Source organism: Microcaecilia unicolor, chromosome 4, assembly GCF_901765095.1.
Source record: "Microcaecilia unicolor chromosome 4, aMicUni1.1, whole genome shotgun sequence".
NCBI classification, from domain to species: domain Eukaryota; kingdom Metazoa; phylum Chordata; class Amphibia; order Gymnophiona; family Siphonopidae; genus Microcaecilia; species Microcaecilia unicolor.
In genome coordinates, this window is record NC_044034.1 from 118,996,032 (window position 1) to 119,017,812 (window position 21,781).

The 21,781-nt window shown below is 47.0% G+C and overlaps 1 protein-coding gene across 5 annotated transcripts in view; it reads right to left on the reverse strand.

Annotated features, from left to right (window-relative positions):
- Nucleotides 1-21,781, reverse strand: part of BORA (BORA aurora kinase A activator) — a 163,642-nt gene that overhangs the window by 110,504 nt on the left and 31,357 nt on the right. For 4 of the 5 annotated variants that reach the window (XM_030200569.1, XM_030200571.1, XM_030200568.1 and 1 more), the window contains one exon: nt 7,994-8,039. In XM_030200569.1, coding sequence (XP_030056429.1) covers nt 7,994-8,039 — 46 coding nt within the window. Of the gene's footprint in view, nt 1-7,993; nt 8,040-11,675; nt 11,753-21,781 lie in introns of those variants that run through there. The other variant, XM_030200572.1, reaches the window with a different exon arrangement.

A 21,781-nucleotide genomic window follows, 5' to 3' on the forward strand; every position in this document is an offset into this window, starting at 1 on the left:
AAGAAATCCCTGGTGTCTAGTGTCACCTCCAACCCTTCCCCATACCTCACCCACTCTGTAAACCTCACAAGAGGCAGAAGTGATGCCCACTTGCTCCTGCCCTTGGTGCTGCGATCTTCAAAATGGCAGCACCTTGGCTCATGCGGTGCATCCTGTGGTGCACCAGGCCGTATCAATCTGCCATATAAAGGATTTTATTTTTATATGGCAGATTGACCCCACCCCTCAAGAGGTAAGCAGAAAAAACACCACTAGATTCCCAGGGCTGTTTAATGTTAGGGGGTAAGGGTGGGAGAAGAGGGACAAGAGTGAAGGAGGAGGAGGGGGTCACTAGACTACCAAGGAGCTTGTTTTTTGGGTTTTGTTTTGTTTTTTTTTAACGTTGAGGGAAAGGACGGTCTGGATTGGGTTGGTGGGGGAGACACTAGATGAGTGAGAAGGGGGATGTGGCTAGACACCCACTTCTCTCAACCAACTTTTCTATGCTACCCCAAACATTGCACAAAGTTTAACAAAATGCGTAAGAAAAACTTTTTTTCTGCATTGTTGCAGGATAGTTAATGACCACATTAACATGCATTTTAATGCAGTCTGCGGTAAGGGATTCTGTGTGAGTTAACACCCACGCTGAAACTCTTTCTGCATTGCTATCCCACGGTAAATCTGTGTTAAACCCATGGTAACCATGCAGGAAGTTTTCTGCACGAGCCCCTTAATGAGGGCTATTGGTGCTTTGCATGTGTGAGAGACAGAATAGATATTCTGTTAGCACTGAATAACTCTGTAGGACTGATCTGTACTAATCCAGCTTCAAGTTTTCCAGTAGGTGTATTGATGTGCTGTCACTGCAGTGTTTATGGTGCTACATTTTCCTTGGTAGGCCTTTGTGTGAGTTCTGGAAGTTAGTGCTGTTATGAGGGAAGAATTGCTTTATAGGTCCAGACTCCTGAATGATTTTGTATTACTTCACAATATGGTACTGGATTTTGGATTTGGACTGCAAGGCAGTATAATATAGTGGGCTATAGCAACTGGATAGGACTTAGGCTTGAGGGCTCTCCCTTACAGCAAAGGGCCAAAGGTGGGGGAGGCTGGACCAAAATACAAGGTTTGAATCTAGGAAGGGGTTTTTATAGCGCTCTGCAGTTCCCTCCAAAAACCTGTCTCCCCCTCTAGTTAGCATACTGGACTGTAGTAAAGTTTACACTGGTTAAGACAAACAACATAGGTGAAAGTGAGGAGAGTTCAAAATGCTAAAAACAAACAAACAAAGAGTAAAGCATCCAAGAGTTTATTTGCCAAAGTAAGTTGACCCAAGAGACCCTACAGGGGCAGTGTTTCAGCACAATGCCTTCCTCAGGGGTTGTGGCGGTTTAGATTTATCAGCTTTGTAGAGTGTATAAATGGAAAAAAAAAAAACATTAAAGGGCTGGAACAAAATGTGTTGTGTGGTGTAGCAAACAGTCCTCTCTGCAAAAATTGATTAAGACATACAGCGAAGATACTTACCTGTAGCAGGTATTCTCAGAGGACAGCAGGCTGATTGTTCTCATGATTGGGTTGACGTCCACGTCGGCGCCAGGAACGGAAGTTTTGCCAGCAAAATATCAAAAACTCTTATAGAGTCTAATGGTGCGCGAGCGTCGCGCACTGCACATGCGTGGACCTGTTTCCCGCCCGTCGTGCAAGTCCCTCAGTGTGGTCCAAAAGCAAAAGGAGAACAACAAACACCACCAAAAGGGGAGGAGGGCGGGTTTGTGAGAACAATCAGCCTGCTGTCCTCGGAGAATACCTGCTATAGGTAAGTATCTTCGCTTTCTCCAAGGACAAGCAGGCTGCTTGTTCTCACGATTGGGGTATCCCTAGCAAACAGGCTCACTCAAAACAATGAACAATGGCCAATTGGGCCTCGCAACGGCGAGGATATAACAGAGATTGACCTGAAAAGAAACACAGTGAGAGTGCAGCCTTGAACAGAACAGAAATGGGCCTAGGAGGGTGGAGTTGTATTCTAAACCCCAAACACATTCTGCAGCACCGACTGCCCAAAACAACTGTCACGTCGGGTATCCTGCTCAAGGCAGTAGTGAGATGTGAATAAGTGGACTGATGGCCACGCTGAAGCCTTGCAAATCTCTTCAACAGATGCTGACTTCAAGTGAGCCACTGATGCAGCCATGGCTCTGAAATTATGAGCCATGACATGGCCCTCTAGAGTCAGCCACCCTTGGCCATAAGTAAAGGATATGCAATCCGCTAGCCAATCAGAGATTGTGCGTTTTCCGATGGCGACTCCCCTCCTGTTGGGATTAAAAGAAACAAACAACTGGGCGGACTGTCTAAAGGGCTTCGTCCGCTCCACGTAAAAGGCCAACGCTCTCTTTCAGTGCAAGGTGTGCAACTTGTCTTCAGCAGGGCGGGTATGAGGACGGGGAAAAAGTGTTGGCAAGACAATTGACTGGTTCAGATGGAACTCTGACACCACCTTCAGCAAGAACTTAGGGTAAATGCGAAGGCTACTCTGTTATGATGGAACTTAATGTAAGATGAATGAACTACCAAGGCTTGAAGCTCACTGACTCTACGAGCTGAAGTAACAGCCACCAAGAAAACGACCTTCCAGGTAAAGTACTTCAGATGGCAGGAATTCAGTGGCTCAAAAGGAGCTTTCATGAGCTGGGTGAGAACGACGTTGAGATCCCATGACACTGGTGGAGGTTTGAAAGGGAGCTTTGACAAATGCAAACCTCTCATGAAGCAAACAACTAAAGGCTATCCAGAGAAAGGCTTACCCTCTACACGGTAATGGTAAGCAATAATTGAGCTAAGGTGAACTCTTACGGAGTTGGTCTTGAGACCAGACTCTGATAAGTGTAGAAGGTATTCAAGCAGGGTCCGTGTAGGACAAGAAAAAGGATCCAGGGCCTTTCTGTCACACCAGACGGCTAACCTCCTCCATTTGAAAGAGTAACACTTTTTCGTGGAATCTTTCCTGGAAGCAAGCAAGACTCGGGAGACACCCTCTGAAAGACCTAGAGAGGCCACTACTAAGCTCTCAACATCCAAGCCATGAGAGCCAGAGACTGGAGGTTGGGATACAGAAGTGACCCCCCGTTCCGGGTGATTGGAAAACATTCCAATCTCCACGGTTCTTCGAAGGACAACTCCAGAAGAAGAGGGAACCAGATCTGACAAGGCCAGAGGGGAGCAATCAAGATCATTGTTCCCCGGTCTTGCTTGATTTTCAGCAAAGTCTTCCCCACTAGAAGTATGGGAGCATACACATACAGAAGGCCTGTCCCCCAATGCAGGAGAAAAGCATCCGACGCTAGTCTGTCGTGGGCCTGGAACAAAACTGAGGGACTTTGTGATTGATCTGAGTGGCAAAAAGATCCACCGAGGGGGTGCCCCACGCTCGGAAGATCTTGTGGAGAACGCCCATGTTCAGCGACCACTCGTGAGGTTGCATGATCCTGCTCAATCTGTCAGCCAGACTGTTTACGCCTGCCAGGTATGTGGCTTGGAGAAACATGCCGTGACGGCGCGCCCAAACCCACATCTGGACTGCTTCCTGACACAGGGGGGCGAGATCCGGTGCCCCCCTGCTTGTTGGTGTAGTACATGGCAACCTGATTGTTTGAATTAAGATTACTTGGTTGGACAGCCGGTCTCTGAAAGTCTTTAGAGCGTTCCAGATCACTCGCAATTCCAGGAGATTGATCTGAAGACCCTTTTCCTGAAAGGACCAAGCTCCTTGAGTGTGAAGCCCATCTACATGAGCTCCCCACCCCAGGAGGGATGCATCCGTAATCAGCACTTTTTGTGGCTGAGGAATTTGGAATAGACGTCCCAAGGTCAAATTGGATCGAATGGTCCACCACTGACAGGAACTGCAAAAGTCGGTGGAGAGATGGATCATATCTTCTCGATCCCCTGTGGCCTGGCACCACTGGGATGCTAGGGTCCATTGAGCTGATTTCATAAGTAGGCGTGCCATGGGAGTTACATGAACTGTAGAGGCCATGTTTCCTAAGAGTCTCAACATCTGCTGAGCTGTGATCTGTTGAGACGCCCGAGCCATGGACACTAGGGCCAAAAGATTGTCTGCCCTTGTCTGAGGAAGATAAGCTCGAGAAGTCCGTGTGTCCAACAGAGCTCCAATGAACTCCAATTTTTGAATCAGGACAAGATGGGTCTTGGGATAATTGATCACAAACCCCAGTAGCTCTAGCACTTGAATAGTCATCCACATGGACTGTAGAGTGCCTGCCTCCAAGGTGTTCTTCACCAGCCAATCGTCGAAATAAGGGAAGACATGCACTCCCAGTCTGCGTAGCGACGCTGCGACCACAGCTAGGCACTTTGTGAACACCCTGGGCGCAGACGCCAGAACAAAGGGCAGTACACGATACTGAAAGTGCTGTGATCCTAGCCGAAATTGAAGATACTTCCTGTGAGCTGGGAGTATCGAGATGTGGGTGTAAGCATCCTTTAAGTCCAGACAGCATAGCCCATCGTGTTCCTGAATCATGGGAAGAACGGTGCCCAGGGAAACCATCCTGAACTTTTCTCGGACTAGAAATTTGTTCAGAGCCCTTAGGTCTAGGATGGGACGCATCCCCCGTTTTCTTTTGCACAAGGAAGTACCTGGAATAGAATCCCAGCCCTTCTTCCCCTGGTGGAACAGGTTCGACTGTACTGGCCTTTAGAAGGGCAGAGAGTTCCTTCTGCAAGGACCTGCTTGTGCTGGGAGCTGTAAAAATGAGCTCCCGGTGGGCAATTTGGAGGTTTGGATTCCAGATTGAGTGTGTACCCTAAGCGGACTGTTTGAAGAACCCACCGATCGGAGGTTATGAGAGGCTACCTTTGGTGAAAAAATATCAACCTCCCCCTGACCGGCAAGTCGTCCGGCACGGACACTTTTTCGGAGGCTGCACTGGAGCCAGTCAAAAGCCCGTCCCTTGCTTTTGCTGGGGAGCAGCAGGGGCATTAGGCGCACACCATTGACGGGAACGAGCGCACTGGGACTGACAGGTTGCCGAGAAGCAGGAGTGTACCTACGCCTATTGTAGGAATAGGGAGCACTCCTCTTCCCTCCAAAAAACCTCCTAGATGAAGAGGTGGTAGCAGAAGACGCCCGACGGGAGAGAGAACCCATAGCATCATGGTGCTTTTTGATCTGATAGACCATATCCTCTACTTTTTCTCCAAAAAGGTTATCCCCCCCCCCGGCAAAGAACATCTTGCCATCCGCTGCTGGGTCTTATGATCCAGGTCAGAGATGCGCAGCCATGAGAGTCTGCGCATCACTATACCTTGAGCAGCTATGTGGGATGCCACATCAAAAGTGTAAGTACCCCTGGCCAGGAATTTTCAACACACCTTCTGCTGCCTGACCACCTGGTGAAAAGGTTCGGCGAGCTCCAGAGGAAGCGCTTCGACAAAACCAGACAGTTGCCTCACCTAGTTCCGCAAGTGGATGCTCGTGTAGAGCTGGTATGTCTGAATCTTGGCTGCGAGCATAGCGGCCTGATAAGCCTTTCTCCCAAAAGAATCCAAGGTCCTAGACTCTCTGGCTGGGGGCGCCAAGGCATAGTCTCTAGTACTCTTGGCTCTCCTGAGAGCAGAATCCACCATCATAGAATCGTGAGGTAGTTGGGCCTTCGCCATTACTCGCTCTCCATGGACTCTGCACCTGGACTCAGCTTTTTTGGGGACCACTGGATTAGAGAGGGAACAACCAGTTTCGCATAAGAACTTCCCTAAGTGTATTATGCAAAAGGACCGTTGCAACCTCTGTAGGTGTTGAAGGATAATCCAAAACCTCGAGCATCTCGGCCCTGGGCTCATCCACAACCTCCATAGGGAAGGGAATGTCCTTAGACATTTCCCAAACAAGGAGGAAAAAGAAAGACTCTCATGTGGAGACATCCTTCTCTCAATAGGCGGAGTAGGATCAGAGGGGACCCCACAGGATTCTTCAGAAAAGTATCTGGGATATTCCTCGTCCTCCCAAGAACGCTCATCCTCGGAATCGGACAAAAGCTCTCTAACAGCAGCCCAGACCCGAGCCTGTCTCGACATCGAGGAGGATGTCGAGAAGTCGACCCCTGCCTAGACTGCGGTGAAGCTTCCTCCGCCGACGTCGATGCTGCAAGCAGCACCGAGGTCAGGGACCTCACCATAGGCGAAGGACCAGATGCCGCTTCAACAGACGGTGCTGAAGGCGCAAGCACCCCTGGCACCAAAGTAGGCTGGTGCAGCAATCCCTCCAGAAGCTCTGGAAGAAGGGACCTGATGCGCTCGTCGAGAGCCCGGGCCGGTGCAGGGGCCGGTGGCAAAATCTATGGGGGCTTGCGAGCCGGTACCAGGCTGCCAGAAGACCGACGCATCAGCACTTCCTGTATAGAGGGTGAGCGGTCCTCTCGGAGCCGACGCTTCTCGGGTGCCGAATCCCTCGGTACCACACATGGAAGGATACCAATGACGGTGCTTCTTAGCCTTCGTTTGACGCCCATCATAGAAGACTCCTCGGTACCGAAGAGGACGTGGAATCTTCACGTCTCATTGGGGCGGGTCCGATGAAAGTTGGTCCCGGGGGGCCTGCATAGCAGTAGGCCTCAAGATGGATGGAGACCCACTCGATGCCTCGATGCTCCCAGCACGATGTGGTCATTCGGCAGCCATTACCTGTGCTCTTGACGTCGATGCTTCCCTCGACGTCGACCTCGGTACCAATGCAGACATCGAAGGACCGGACTGATCAGCAAAACGTTTTTCTCGCTGAGCCTCCCGAGACACTTCGGTCCGTTTTTTTATCGAAGGACACAGCTTACAAGCAGCTGGCAGATGATCGGGCCCAAGGCACTGGAGGCACCACGCGTGGGGGTCGGTACCCGAGATGGTACGGTTGCACTGAGTACAATGCTTGAAGCTGCTGGGTGTCTTCGATGACATGGAAAGAAAAACGGCAGCTGCAAAATTAAAGGAGGCGATTGTGCCAATCAAAAAGGCACAAAAAGGGAAAAACAAACCCGGACGCAGCAAAAACTTTTTTTTTTATTTTGATGTAAAATAGAAGTACAAAGAGAAAAAGAAAAAGAAGCGGTAATACGCAGACTTTTCCTAGAGCGAGAGAAAACACAGCGATAAGAAAACCGTGTCTCCTCAGACGCGGAGAAAAAAAGCACTGAGGGACTTACCCGACAGGCGGGAAACCGGTCCGCGCATATGCAGTGCGCGATGCTCGTGCACCAAAACACTCTAGAAGATTTTTTTATATGTTGCTGGCAAAACTTCTGTTCCTGGGGCCGACGTGGACGTCGACCCAATCGTGAGAACAAGCAGCCTGCTTGTCCTCGGAGAACGCTTTCTTGGTAGTACTCTGGAGGGAGTTGGAAAAGCATGCATGAAAACTATAAGGGACAACAATTACATGTCAAGATTCACGCTAATGCTAAATTGTATACAGGTTGAGGGAAGTGTTTGGAGAGCCTACCTATCAGCATACCTTCTAAACGACAACAGTACTGGATGGATAAAGTCCTATGGAGCAATGCTGGCTGTGCCAAATATATAAATGTTGAGAAAACCATTGATTTTAGCCCAAGATTCTTTTCATAGTCTTGCAAATCTGTACTACTGTTGGTGATATTTAAGAAAAAGAATTTTAAATATATGAATTTTCCAAGTACTGTGTATGTACATACCAGTTTCTTTTTTATACACAAATGAAGTATTGTGTGTGGAGTAAGCTCAATTCCAGGACAGGGGCACGCCCCCAGATCCACTCCTTAATGTCCAAATTAAGCCCTGTACTGACCTGTATAAAAAGTTGACCATTTTCTACTTAATTGGTTTGTATAACAAAAAAAAGAGAGGCCACAACTCAAAGGTTTATCACGAATGGCCTGCTATGGGAAAGAGTTTTTAAACCTTATTTGTAAAGCATACATAAGAAGGCAACCCAGTAAGATATCTTAACTTGCATTACCTCTTCAATGGCTTTCTGTTTCCTCTCTTCAATTTCTTTATCAACTCTTAAAAAAAAAAAAAAAAAAGATAGCATTTAGGAAGACCCAACAGGATTAAAATGTGATCCTTGCCAATCCATTCACCCCTTTATTTTTGGCCGTGGTTCTATCCGATCACAGGTTTATCATATACGGTTTGTTTTACGGTTTCTATGGTCATAAAGAGCCAACTTTTCAAAATTAGTAGGGGTGCTAAACCAATGAAATAACCCCTCCCTGGTCAGAGAGTCAATCAGTTTGCTTCAATTGGGGGTGCTCAAGCACCCACAGAGCTGGCTATGTCTGTGGTTGTACATGTGTCTCTCCCCCTCTTTCCTTGTGACTCAGGCATAATACAGTAGGGAAACCAAAATTACCAAACCACTTTGACATGTATATAAATAGTGGTATATCTAGTATTGAACAAACTGAGGCAGAAATATGAGTTTTAAAATTTGAAATGTTTGGGAATAATTAGAGGACCTGTGTGCTAAAAGAAATGCATGCGTGGGACAGCAAAAAGAGCCAAACCTGTTTAAAATGTGTTAGTTTCTATTTGTTATGCTCTCTTGCAGTCCAAAGCTATTGAAAATCATTGGGCATAATTAGCAGAACTTCAGCAAGAGAAGGAAAAAAGTAGCTGTCGGAGACAGACTAGACTAATCTTATGATGTAGGCTACACCACCAAATCTGTATTATGAATCACGGGATAGATTAGTATATATGCCTCCACAGTATGGTTCACAAAACTTGATTATAGCAGACCAAACTCTTTGAAGCTCAATAAAGACTACACATCTAACTTTGGAGTAGTCCTTGAGCTGTTCATTTAATAGCTTTTAGAGTTTTGCTTGTTATGTCATAAAAATTACACAGAGATAAAACTATGCTGGTAGGCACTTTAGAAAAGATATATCAACACAGTCAAAGGACAATACCTGTATGAAATGTGCTGTAGAGTACACTTTTACCAGTAAATCAAATGAAGCAAAAGCCATCCAAGTTTGTAAGCTAATAAATGGTTATTCAACAGAAGGTATTACTAGCTTATATTTCTCAAACGTCTTAAGGACCTATGTACTAAAACAGTTACTGTTTGGTCAAATTTCAGGATAGGGCATACCTGTAGATAGAGTATGGAAGGAATTTTCAGTTATTGACTGGACACTGTTTTATAAACTGTTTTATAAATATTGTTCTGCTCATTGTATATTAGGTATCTGCCCCCCCCCCCCCCCCCCCCCCATATTTGATTGAATGTGCCCCAACAAATTTTTCTGTAAATGTATATTTCTGGATTAAAAATCAACTGTCTCAGGAATTCTTTCCTGCCAGGGTGTTGCTCCAATACCAAAGGATTCAACTGAATCAAAGGAACTGGTCTCAAATTATAAGCAAGTGACATCGATCCCTTTTCTTTGTCAAATTAATGGAGAGATTAGTGACTGTTCAACTCAACCATTGTGTTGCCTCTTTCATAATCTGAGTTCTGTATATTTTTTTAGTATGGAGATAGTATTGTGGATCATGTAAAGTTATTGTTGAGCTTAGGTAAAAACGCCTTGTTATGTCAGTTTGATTTATCATTGGCTTTTCGACCTTGTGGACCACTCCCTTCTGTTGTATGAATTGGAGGATTTAGGGATTACAGGGGTGGTGTTGGATTGCTTTAGAGGTTTTCTGACTAGTAGATCATATAGAATAAAATCACATGGGGAACTGTCCATTAGCTGGAGTAACCCTTGCGGTGTTCCACAGGGTTCTCCACTTTCTCCGGTATTATTCAACACCTTTATGTTATCTTTAAGCCTTTTATTGGAGAAACAGTTTCATTCATTATATTTATGCTGATATTTCAGTTCTTAATCCCATACAATCGATAGCTGACTTAGATAATACAAACATTCATTTAGGTATGAAATTGGTGGAAGGGTGGATGCAGGACCATAAGCTAAAACTAAACCCTGAGAAAACTAAAGTTTTGTGTTTTAATTTTCATCCAGATTTAAATCCCCTGATGATTGCAATCAACAATGTAGATTTCACTCTTTCCCCAGTTATCAAAATTCTGTGTTAATTTAGAGTGTTCTATTTCATTAGAATTTCACATAAACTCGGTTATTAAAAATTTTTTTGATGATGAAAATTGAGTTTTAAGGAAATTTTTTGAATTAGCTCAGTTTGAGCAGCTGATTCACTCATTGATACTCTCATCACTTGATTATTGTAATGTGGTATACTTAGGCTGTACTAAAACATTCATTTAAAAGACTTCAAAAACAGTGCAGAATACGGCCTTTCTAGATTTGACAGTTTTGCCTTTCTACAATAGACTTCATTAGTTTCCCATAGAGGCTCAGGTAAACTTTAAATTTGCGTGTTTTCTTTATAGAACATTGCATGGTCAAATTCCTGGTTATTTACTCACTCACTCATCTGTTTTGTCTCATTTCAAAGAGCCAGGAGAGGTGGTGATAATAGTTCTTTTTACCTTTTCCATCAAATAGAAGGATAAAGAGATTTTCAATCTTTGACAGATTGTTGGCTATTCAAACAGCACATCTATAGAAGGATATTGCAGGGCAACTCTTTTTCTAACTCTTAACTCTCTTTTAGAAAAAAATCTAAAGACTATCTTGTTTAGAAAATTTACCTCTTAATCACGATCCCTTGTTAATTTAATATCCTAGCAGAATGTCGTAGCTCTTTTGTTATATGTAACCTGCTTAGAACTTAGTGGAATTAGCGGGATATAAAAACAGAGTGTAATGTGATGTACTTAAAAACACAAAACAATGAGAGAAACTTCTTACCTGATCATTTCTAGACTAGTCCAGACTGACGGAGATGTGCTCTCCAATCAGCAGACGGAGGCAGAGAACATTGATTTCCAGTGACATCTTCAGTATAAGAAATAGTAAGACCTGAACTTGCCATTAACTATTGATAAAGTTGATCCTACAAAAATATTGCATAACTACAAACCACCTAACAAACCCCTACATGAGTGGGGAGAAAACTCCTGTACACCTCTGCAAGGCTAAAGCTGAGATCCTGCTTTAACCCTCAATATTAAGCACGCTGAAGGGGATTTAGTCTTTCTGGGTAAACCCTGGACTGATCTAGCAGGATTCAAGGAAATTACCAGGTATGAACAAATTTTACCTTCCTTATCCTGCTAGACCAGTCCAGTCTAATGGCATGCACCCAAGTTTCAAGGAATCGGGTAGAAGAAAAAGCCTACTCTGCAAAGGCACATCCTTCTCCAGGTCAGGTTATCTGGTTTGTAGTGCTCCACAGAAGTGCAGTGACCACAAAACTGCCCTAAAAATACCCTCCAGTGTAACTATTCCAGTTTTTGCCCTGGTTGAGAGAGTCCGAAGATGGAGCAGATCCTCTTTCAAATTCAAAAAGCAGGCTCAGTCAATGACTTTGTGTAAGGGTGAAGCAACTTTAGAGTGCTGAATGAAACAGGGAAGGGGAAATATCTAAATGTCTAAGGAATGGAGAGCCCCACAGAGCTCCTTTCACTTCTCTAGAGAAGGCCAGCAAGCACACTGGCTGGTTAAAGTGAAATGGAGGCATACTCTCTGGCAAAAAGGATAGAACCATGAATAAGGATACCAAATCTGAGTAGAAAATAAAGATAAATTATGCCTTACCTGATAATTTTTTTTCCTTTAGTCCTACCATACCAGTTCAGGAACTGTGGGTTATGCCCACCAACCAGAAGATGGAAATGGAGACAAAGGCTTCGTGCAGATGAGGTGGTCCCTATTTCAAATGACCAAGCAAATGCGAACAAGGAGATTCTGGATGTATATGATTTAATGTAGCAACTTGTTTGATCTGAATATGCATTGATAAATAACTTGCTCTTCCAAATGATCTATCAAAAGAAAAGAACTTATGAACATGAAAAGTGATAATAATGAACATGTCTGGGCTTTCTCTGAACCAAATTCCTGTAAGCCTCGGGCTAACAACTGAAACTAAAAGCATAAACTGTGTGTGACCCACAGATTGTACTTTGTGACAAGCTGGCTTTGCAGAAAGAGGAACCTAGAGCAAAAATGTTCCAGCCAGGGGCGTAGGACAGAATGTGGTTAGGAGCTTTTTAGAGCTATCTTGACCTGCAGGCATAAGATAAAAGGTTGCTGGAGAAATAGACCGTGAAGCAAGCGAATAAACATTCTAATCAGTATTATGTTGCTCAGGACCACCCTAATAATCTTGATCAACTATAGAAGCAAATGTTTAGCAATATTGGGGGCAGGTCTAATGTTTGCAAACTATTAGAATTGTATGGTGATAAAAGAAAAATATATAACCTGAGTGACAGCTGCACTTAGTCGGAGATTTGTTTAGAGACTGCACCTCCATGCATCCTGTGTACACTCCCGTGAGAAAGGAATTATAGACTTTACCATTATTGATGGTCTGTTTTTCTAACTTGGTAAGTGAATAAAACTCAGTATTTTCTCATATCTTTGCGGCGTCCACTTTGTTTCTCCCTAACTATTGGATTGTGTGGAGCATTCCTCTGGGTTGGGAAGAACAGATAAATAAATAAATCCTATATAATAAAACTCACCCTCAACGTTCTGAAGACACTGACGTCAGTGAAGCCAAGCCACTGACGTCACTTCCTTCAAACACAGGTTCGAAAGGTTCGTGGTGGTGAAGCCACCGAAATCGCCAAGTCACCGGCCCCGCCCTCGCGTCAAACGTGATGACGTCGAGGGCGGAGCAATGGCGTCACACACCGAGGGTGGAGCAATGGTGTATGGTGCGTTCAGGAGGTGCGGAGCAATGGCATCAGAATAACAAAGGGGTCGGTAGGTAGGGAGGGAGAAGGGGGGGTGTTGGGGAGGAAAACCTTGCTAGGCAGTCCAGTTTTCATTTGCTCCAGAAACGGGGCCTCTTTTACTGGTATATATATAAATAAAACAAACTAAAGGTTCAGAGAACCATTTAAAACTTAGCACGAGGGGGTTGGGAGTGGCCAAGATGGTGAATTGCGAGCAAGAGTGGATGTGCTCATTTCATTTTTTTATATATTGCTTAGACCTAAGCAGCTTACACTTTCGTTTTACAGGTACTGGGTCTGTCCCTAGTGAGCTCACAATCAAAGTAGTACATTGTATTATCATCATACCTGGGGCAACGGAAGGTTAAGTGACTTGCCCAGGGTCACACTGAGCTGCAGAGAGAACTGAACCTAGTTCCCCAGGATCTCAACCCATTGCAGACCATCAGGCAGCAGCGGGAATTGAACCCTGTTCCCCAGGACCACAACTTGCTGCACTAAACATTAGGCCATTATGCTCCATGGCCTTCCCAGAAAATGAGGAAGAAGCATAAAGGGATGGCTCAAGACTTTCCCTCTGAATCTCAGCAGTTACAATCATTTCGACAGGCCACCATCACGGACCATCTCACCCCGTTACAAGTTTTATTGCGATTTGATATACCCCACCCTAGAAGTAACCTTTCAAGAGAGGTTTACAAAAAAAAAAAAAAAAAAAAAAAAATTTACACTAAGTAAAAGGTAAAAAAGAAAATACATATTACATTATGAAATGCATATCATAAAATGAAACAAAGAAGTTTTACATATAGCGAAGATACTTACCTGTAGCAGGTATTCTCCGAGGACAGCAGGCTGATTGTTCTCACATGCGGGTCGGCGTCAACGGCGGCCCCAGGAACGGAGATTTTCCAGCAACATCTTCAAAGTCTTTGCGACAGTCCGTAGGACGCGGGGTGGACGCACTGCGCATGCGTGGCCATCTTCCCACCCGCGCGCGTCCGTTCCCGCCTCAGTTAAATGAAAAGCAAATAAAACAAACAGAGCACAACTCCAAAGGGGAGGAGGGCAGGTTGGTGAGAACAATCAGCATGCTGTCCTCAGAAAATACCTGCCACAGGTAAGTATCTTTGCTTTCTCCAAGGACAAGCAGGCTGCTTGTTCTCACATGTGGGGTATCCCTAGCCCCCAGGCTCACTCAAAACAACAAAGAAGGTCAATTGGGCCTCGCAACAGCGAGGTCATAACTGAGATTGACCTATGAAGCAACAGCTAACTGAGAGTGCAGCCTGGAACAGAACAAAAATGGGCCTAGGGGGGTGGAGTTGGATTCTAGACCCCGAACAGATTCTGCAGCACCGACTGCCTGAACCAACTGTCGTGTCGGGTATCCTGCTGAAGGCAGTAATGAGATGTGAATGTGTGGACAGATGACCACGTCGCAGCTTTGCAAATCTCTTCAATAGTGGCTGACTTCAAGTGAGCCACTGACGCTGCCATGGCTCTAAGACTATGAGCCGTGACATGACCCTCAAGGGTCAGCCCAGCTTGGGCATAAGTGAAGGAAATGCAATCTGCTAGCGAATTAGAAATGGTGCGTTTCCCGACAGCAACTCCCATCCTGTTGGGATCGAAAGAAACAAACATTTGGGCGGACTGTCTGAAGGGGCTTGTCCGCTCCACATAGAAGGGCAATGCTCTCTTGCAGTCCAATGTATGCAACTGACGTTCAGCAGGGCGGGTACAAGGACGGGGAAAAAATGTTGGCAAGACAATTGACTGGTTCAGATGGAACTCCAGCACCACCTTCGGCAGGAACTTAGGGTGAGTGCGAAGGACTACTCTGTTATGATGAAATTTAGTATAAGAAGCATGGGCTACCAAGGCTTGAAACTCACGGACTCTACGAGCTGAAGTAACCGCCACCAAGAAAATGACCTTCCAGGTCAAGTACTTCAGATGGCAGGAATTCAGTGGCTCAAAAGGAGGTTTCATCAGCTGGGTGAGGATGACGTTGAGATCCCATGACACTGGCGGAGGTTTGACTGGGGGCTTTGACAAAAGCAAACCTCTCATGAAGCAAACAACTAAAGGCTGTCCAGAGATAGGCTTACCGTCTACACGATAATGGAAAGCACTAATTGCGCTAAGATGAACTCTTACTGAGTTGGTCTTGAGTCCAGACTCTGACAAGTGTAGAAGGTATTCAAGCAGGGTCTGTGTAGGGCAAGAGCGAGGAGGGCCTTGCTGTCACACCAGACGGCAAACCTCCTCCTTTTGAAAGAATAACACCTCTTTGTGGAATCTTTCCTGGAAGCAAGCAAGACTCAGGAGACACCCTAAGAAAGACCCAAGGAGGCAAAGTCTACGCTCTCAACATCCAGGCCGTGAGAGCTACAGACTAGAGGTTGGGATGCAGAAGTGCCCCCTCGTTCTGAGTGATGAGGGTTGGAAAACACTCCAATCTCCACGGTGCTTCGGAGGACAACTCCAGAAGAAGGCGCAACCAAATCTGACGCGACCAAAAGGGCGCAATCAGAATCATGGTTCCTCGGTCTTGCCTTTACTTGTCTTTTATTCAATTGTTTAAAGGAGTAAACAAACATGTGGACAAAGGGCAGCCGGTTGATATTGTGTATTTGGATTTTCAAAAGGCATTTGACAAGGTACCTCATGAGAGGCTACAGAGGAAATTGGAGGGTCATGGGATAGGAGGAAATGTCCTATTGTGGATTAAAAACTGGTTGAAGGATAGGAAACAGAGAGTGGGGTTAAATGGGCAGTATTCACAATGGAGAAGGTTAGTTAGTGGGGTTCCTCAGGGGTCTGTGCTAGGACCGCAGCTTTTTAAACATATTTATAAATGATTTAGAGATGGGAGTAACTAGCGAGGTATTAAATTTGCTTATGACACAAAGTTATTCAAAGTCGTTAACTCGCGACAGGATTGTGAAAAATTACAGAAGGACCTTGCGAGACTGGGAGGCTAAATGGCAGATGACGTTTAATGTGAGCAAATGCAAGGTGATGCATGTGGGGGGGAAAAAGAACCCCAATTATAGCTACGTCATGCAAGGTTCCACGTTAGGAGTTACGGACTAAGAAAGGGATCTGGGTGTCGTCGTCGATAATACACTGAAACCTTCTGCTCAGTGTGCTGCTGCGGCTAGGAAAGCAAATAGAATGTTGGGTATTATTAGGAAAGGTATGGAAAACAGGTATGAGGATGTTATAATGCTGTTGTATCGCTCCATGGTGCGACCGCACTTTGAGTAGTGTGTTCAATTCTGGTAGCCGCATCTCAAGAAAGATATAGCAGAATTGGAAAAGGTGCAGTGAAGGGCGACAAATGATAGTGGGGATGGGACGACTTCCCTACGAAGAAAGACTAAGGAGGCTAGGGCTTTTCAGCTTGGAGAAGAGACGACTGAGGGGAGACGTGATAGAGGTATATAAAATAATGAGTGGAGTGGAACAGGTGGATGTGAAGCGTCTGTTCACGCTTTCCAAAAATACTAGGACTAGGGGGCATGCGATGAAACTACAGTGTAGTAAATTTAAAACAAAATCGGAGAAAGAATTTTTCTTCACCCAACGCATAATTAAACTCTGGAATTCGTTGCCAGAGAACATGGTGAAGGCGGTTAGCTTAGCAGAGTTTAAAAAGGGGTTAGACGGTTTCCTAAAAGACAAGTCCATAAAGCACTACTAAATAGACTTGGGAAAAATCCACAATTCCAGGAATAACATGTATAGAATGTTTGTATGTTTGGGAAGCTCGCCAAGTGCCCTTGGCCTGGACTGGCCGCTGTCGTGGTCAGGATGCTGGGCATGATGGACCCTTGGTCTTTTCCCAGTGTGGCATTACTTATGTACTTATGAGTTTCAGCAAAGTCTTCCCCACCAGAGGTATGGGAGGATATGCATACAGAAGGCCTGTCCCCCAATGCAGGAGAAAGGCATCTGACGCTAGTCTGTCGCGAGCCTGAAGTCTGGAACAGAACTGACGGACCTTGTGATTGATCTGAGTGGCAAAAAGATCCACTGAGGGGGGTGCCCCACGCTCGGAAGATCTTGCGAACCACGCTCAAATTGAGCGACCACTCGTGAGGTTGCATTATCCTGCTCAATCTGTCGGCCAGACTGTTGTTTATGCCTGCCAGATACATGGCCTGGAGAAACATACCGTGACGGCGAGCCCAAAGCCACATCTGGACGGCTTCCTGACACAGGGGGCGAGATCTGGTGCCCCCCCTGCTTGTTGACATAGTACATGGCAACCTGGTTGTCCGTCTGAATTTGGATAATTTGATTGGACAGCCGATCTCTGAAAGCCTTCAGAGCGTTCCAGATCGCTCGCAACTCCAGGAGATTGATCTGGAGACCTGATTCCTGAAGGGTTCAAGCTCCCTGAGTGTGGAGCCCATGAGCTCCCCACCACAGGAGAGAGGCATCCGTGGTAAGCACTTTTTGAGGCTGAGGAATTTGGAAGGGATGTCCCAAGGTCTAATTGGATCGAATTGTCCACCAGTGAAGGGAGTTGTGAAAGTCGGTGGACAGCTGGATCACATCTTCTAGACTCCTCGCAGTTTGAAACCACTGGGAAGCTAGGGTCCATTGAGCAGATCTCATGTGAAGGCCTACCATGGGCGTCATGAACTGTGGAGGCCATATGGCCTAGCAATCTCAACATCTGCCGAGCTGTGATCTGCTGTGACGCTCTGGCCATAGAAACGAGAGACAAAAGGTTGTCTGCTCTCGCCTCAGGGAGATAGGCCCGAGCCGTCCGTGAATCCAGCAGAGCTCCTATGAATTCTAGCTGTTGAACTGGAAGAAGATGGGACTTTGGGTAATTTATGACAACCCGAGTAGCTCCATGAGTTGGAGAGTTATCTGCATGGACTGTACAGCTCCTGACTCTGAGGTGTTTTTCACCAGCCAATCGTCGAGATAAGGGAAGACATGCAACTGCTGCCAGGCACTTGGTGAAAACCCTGGGAGCAGAAGCGAGCCCAAAGGGTAGCACATAATACTGGAAGTGCTGTGCCGCCAGACGGAATCGCAGATACTTCCGGTGAGCTGGAAATATCGGAATGTGAATGTAAGCATCCTTTAAGTCCAGAGCCAATCTTGTTCCTGAATCATGGGAAGAAGGGTGCCTAGGGAAACCATCCTGAACTTTTCTCGAACCAGATATTTGTTCAGGGCCCTTAGGTCTAGGATGGGACGCATCCCCCCCTGTTTTCTTTTTCACAAGGAAGTACCTGGAATAGAATCCCAGCCCTTCTTGCCCTAGTGGTACAGGCTCAACCACATTGGCGCTGAGAAGGGCGGAGAGTTCCTCTGCAAGTACCTGCCTGTGCTGGAAGCTGAATGACTGAGCTCCCGGTGGATAATTTGGAGGTTTGGAAATCAAATTGAGGGAGCACCCGGCCCGGACTATTTGAAGAACCCACTGGTCGGAGGTTATGAGAGGCCCCTTTGTTGAAAAAATTTTAACCTCTCTCCAACCGGCATATCGTCCGGTACAGATATGTTGATGGAAGCTATGCTCAACTGGAGCCAGTCCCTTGATTTTGCTGGGGAGCTGGAGGGGCCTGTCTGGGCGCACACTGTTGACCCGAACGAGCGCGCTGGGGATGAGCCTGAGAAGGCTGTAGGGAAGGTGGATTGTACCTACGCTTATTGTAAGCATAGGGAGCACTCCTCCATCCCCGGAAAAACCGTCTACCTGCTGAGGTAGATGCTGAAGGCGCCCGGTGGGAGAGTTTGTCGAGTGCGGTCTCCTGCTGGTGGAGCTGTTCTACCACTTGCTCGACTTTCTCGTCAAAAATGTTATCCCCACGTCAAGGGGCATCCGCAAGCCGCTGCTGGGTCCGATTGTCCAGGTCAGAGGCACGCAGCCATGACAGTCTGCGCATCACTATACCTTGAGCAGCGGATTTGGATGCAACATCAGAAGTGTCATAAGCACCCCTGGACAGGAATTTACGACACACCTTCAGCTGCCTGACCACCTCCTGAAAAGGCATGGCATGCTCCGGAGGGAGCTTGTCCACCAAGTCCGCCAGTTGCTTAACATTGTTCCGCATGTAGATGCTCGTGTAGAGCTGGTAAGACTGAATTTTGGACACGAGTATAGAGGACTGGTAGGCCCAAAAGATTCTAAAGTCCTAGCCTCTCCCCCCGGGGGCATTGAGGCAAAATCTCTAGTACTTCTGGCTGTCTTGAGAGCGGAATCCACAACCGCAGAGTCGTGAGGTAACTGGGACCTCATCAACTCAGGTTCTCCATGGATCCGATATTGAGACTCTGCTTTCTTGGGAATAGTGGGATTAAAGGCTTCATTCAGTTCCTCAGCAATGTCTCCTTAAGGACATTACACAGAGGGGCAGTGGATGACTCTATAGGTGGCGAAGGATAGTCCAGAACCTCGAGCATCTCAGTCCTGGGCGCATCCTCATTAACCAAAAGAAAGGGAATGCCCACAGACATTTCCCGGACAAAGGAGGAGAAGGACAGACTCTCCGGCGGAGAAAGCTTCTTTTCTGGAGAAGGAGTGGGATCAGAAGGAAGACCACAAGACTCCTCTGAAGAGAAATATCTGGGATCTTTCCCTTCATCCCAGGAGGCATCCTACTCGGTATCAGACAAGCGTTCACGAACTACAGTCTGAAACCGGGCTTGTCTCGACGCCGAGGAACGATGTCCTCGATGGCGATGTTGAGAGGTCGACTCCCATGCCGGCGGCAATGAAGGTAAAATTATGTATCATACCTGATAATTTTCTTTCCATTAATCATAGCAGATCAATCCATAGACTGGTGGGTTGTGTACATCTACCAGCAGATTGAGATAGAGAGCAATCTTTTGCCTCTCTATATGTGGTCATGTGCTACCAGGAAATCCTCAGTATAGTCGATATCAAAGCTCCATCCGCAGGAATCACCAGAGAATTACACCCACAAAGGGACACTCCGCCACCCAACCACCGCCGAAGCGGGGGGGGGGGGGGGGCACCCACACCCGTCGACGCGGGGGGAACTGGCATGTCCTGCTACCGCAATCGTGGGAGGAGCTGGCTTAACCCATCACCGCCAAAGCGAGAGGGAAACAAAGCTACCCTACTACCGCATGAAGCGGGAGGGAGCACTGGCATAATTTAGTTATGAATCCAACCACCGCCAAAACGGGGGGGGGGGGGGGGGGGGGGGGGGGGGGGGGGGGGGGGAGAAGAGAAGCAGCAGCTCACTGTAACACAAAGTCGTCCCAACTTCAGGGAAATCCAAGTGGAAGAACTTGAACTCGAAGTCCTCCTGAACAGGAGCTGAAGTCTAAACTTGAACCTGAAATATAACTGAACTAGAACAAACAGTACAGATATCTGGGAGGGACTATGGATTGATCTTCTATGATTAATGGAAAGAAAATTATCAGGTATGATACATAATTTTACCTTCCATATCATCAAGCAGATCAATCCATAGACTGGTGGGATGTACTCAAGCAGTACTCACCCAGGGCGGGACATGGAAATCCCAGAACGCAACACTGAAGCTCCAAACTGGGCCTCGGCCCATGCTGCCACGTCCAAGCAATAATGCCGTGAGAAGGTATGAGCCGACGCCCAAGTCGCCGATCTGTAAATGTCTTACAAGGTAACGGACCTGGACTCTGCCATCGAAGCCGCCTGTGCTCTAGCAGAATGAGCCTTCAGCTGGATAGGCGGCACCTTCCCTGTGGCCACATAAGCCGCCACAATCGCTTCCTTGATCCAACGTGCCACGGTAGGTTTAGATGCCTGCAGACCCCTACGGGGGCCCGCGAACAGCACAAACAGGTGATCCGACTTCCGGAAATCATTGGTCACTTCCAAGTATCTGATGATAACTCGTCTAACATCCAGACATCTGGGAGCACAATACTCCTCTGGATAATCCTCCCTACGGAAGGAGGGTAGACAAAGCTGCTGATTCACATGGAAGCGAGAAACAATCTTGGGCAGGAAGGAAGGCACTGAGCAAATAGACAATCCTGCCTCCGTGAACCGCAGGAACGGCTCTCTACACGAGAGCGCCTGGAGCTCGGAAACCCTCCTAGCTGAAGTGATTGCCACCAAAACGACCACTTTCAATGTCAGGTCCTTCAGAGACAGCCGCGATAATGGCTCAAAGGGCGGCTTCTGCAAGGCCTGCAGCACCAAATTGAGATTCCACATAGGCACTAATCGAGTGCAGAGGAGGGCGTAGGTGATTAACCCCTGAGAAAATGCACCACATCTGGCTGAGAAGCCAGGGAAGCACTCCTGAAGCAAGCTAGAGCCGCTACCTGGACCTTAAGAGAGATGAGCAACAGGCCGTTCTCCAGACCTTCTTGCAGGAACGCCAACACTGAAGCAATTGGTGCCGTGAAGGGCGACAGGGATCCTCCCTCGCACCATGATACAAAGGTACGCCATACCCTGGCGTACGTAGTAGAAGTAGAGCGCTTCCGTGCTCTCAGCATAGTGGCAATGACCTTGTCCGAGAAGCCCTTTTTCTTCAGCCACTTCCACTCAAGAGCCAGGCCGTAAGACCAAAGGGGGAGGGATCCTCCATCATCACGGGACCCTGATGTAAGAGGCCCCGCTCCGCTGGAAGCCACAGAGGACTGTCTACGGAAAGCCGGATCAGGTCCGCATACCAAGGACGTCTGGGCCAGTCTGGACCCACCAGGACCACCCGGCCGAGAATTCTGCCCAGCATAGGCCAAGGCGGGAACACGTAGAGAAGCTCCTGTACCGGCCACTGCTGGAGAAGAGCATCGACCCCCAGAGATCGAGGGTCCCGTCCTCTGCTGAAGAACCGTGGCACTTGGCAATTGGCCGAGGTCGCCATCAGATACAAGGTCGGCATGCCCCAGCGCTTCGTGATCTCCAAGAACACCCGAGCAGACAGTTGCCACTCTCCGGGATCCAAG